The sequence below is a fragment of the Tupaia chinensis genome, unplaced genomic scaffold (assembly GCF_000334495.1).
Source record: "Tupaia chinensis unplaced genomic scaffold, TupChi_1.0 Scaffold000332_1, whole genome shotgun sequence".
In the NCBI taxonomy this organism is placed as follows: domain Eukaryota; kingdom Metazoa; phylum Chordata; class Mammalia; order Scandentia; family Tupaiidae; genus Tupaia; species Tupaia belangeri.
The window spans coordinates 224,340-225,524 of NW_006159826.1; the positions used below are offsets into that span (position 1 = coordinate 224,340).

The 1,185-nt window shown below is 59.6% G+C and overlaps 1 protein-coding gene across 2 annotated transcripts in view; it reads right to left on the reverse strand.

Annotated features, from left to right (window-relative positions):
* The window catches only part of CAPN10 (calpain 10), a 13,379-nt gene extending 12,209 nt beyond the window's left edge, over positions 1–1,170 (reverse strand). For both annotated transcript variants that reach the window (XM_006151918.3, XM_006151917.3), the window contains exon 1: positions 781–1,170. In XM_006151918.3, coding sequence (XP_006151980.1) covers positions 781–927 — 147 coding nt within the window. In that variant the 5' untranslated portion in view covers positions 928–1,170. The remainder of the gene's footprint in view (positions 1–780) is intronic.
* Positions 1,171–1,185: the final 15 nt, after the last annotated feature.

A 1,185-nucleotide genomic window follows, 5' to 3' on the forward strand; every position in this document is an offset into this window, starting at 1 on the left:
TCACCCCATTTCCTACCTAAGAGCAAGAGTGAGCTTCTTAAAACAAGTGTCCAACAGACATCTCCTCTACTAAACACTCTCCACTAGCCTCTCTTTGTACCCGAAACCCATTTTTCAAGTAAAATAAAACTGGAATTCCACTGGCATGCCCTAGAAGGCTCTTCCTGCCCTGATTATGCCTCCTCTCTGGCCCTGGGTGTTGCTAAAAGGCACAGCAGCGACCAGAATCAAGCAGGTCCAGCTCTATTTGGGATAGTCCCCTCCAAACGTCCCCACTAGGACCACCCATTTAGGGGAGGGGTGCTCCCTGGGCGGTCTTGTTCAGCAGATAACACATTTTTACAAACCAACACAGCAGTAGGCCAGGGGCATCTCTTCGCAGTCCCATCTTCAAGAAACAAGAAACACAGGTGCAATAAGCCCAAAGTGAAATGCTACCAAGTCTTTGCTTTGAAGGCATGGTCTGCCCTGGCCTGTCCAGAGGGGCATGGAGGGCCTCCCTGCTCATGAGTAGACACACTGAGGCCAGCAGCCAGGTTTATATCTCTGATCAAACGCTTTCCGCCCCCTCCTGAATTAGAGCGCTCTGGGAGGTGCTACGATCTCTGGTCCTAACCCCAGGATAGGCTCGGAGCAGCGAGTTGGGGTGGCGGGCTCCTGGGAGCAAAAGCCCATTTCTGCGGGTAAGGGAGAGAGACGCTGGGTTCTGGGTGATCGCAGTCCCTGCCCCATGTCCCGCAGCCCAGCAAGGAGCAGCACCTTCGGAAGCCAGAGACGCACCTGGGGCCGCCTCCACGTGATGTCCCCCCGGAACTGGGCCAGTGGTGTGGACAAGTTGGAGAAGAGCGAAGAGTCCGAGGCGGGAAAGGCGGCATCCTGGAAGAGCTCCTTCGCCGGAGCCGGCGTCTGGCCCGGGCCCGCCCGCATCTTCAGCGACCCTGGCTCCCATCTGCAGACCGTGCTCGCAGGCTCACAGTCCGGGAGGCTGGGCAAGTCCGCCCGCGCGGGCAGCTTCCTGTCGGGCGGACACTGGCCCCATCAGCACCCGCCCCTGGTCTCCCAAGTAACCGGATGCAGCCAATCAGCGCGGCGCTCCGGGTCACATGACACAGCTGCCCAATCGCACTCTGCGCTGAGCGGAGCGCACCGCCCCTTCGCGCCCAGGGGCGGGGCTCCCGAGCCCCC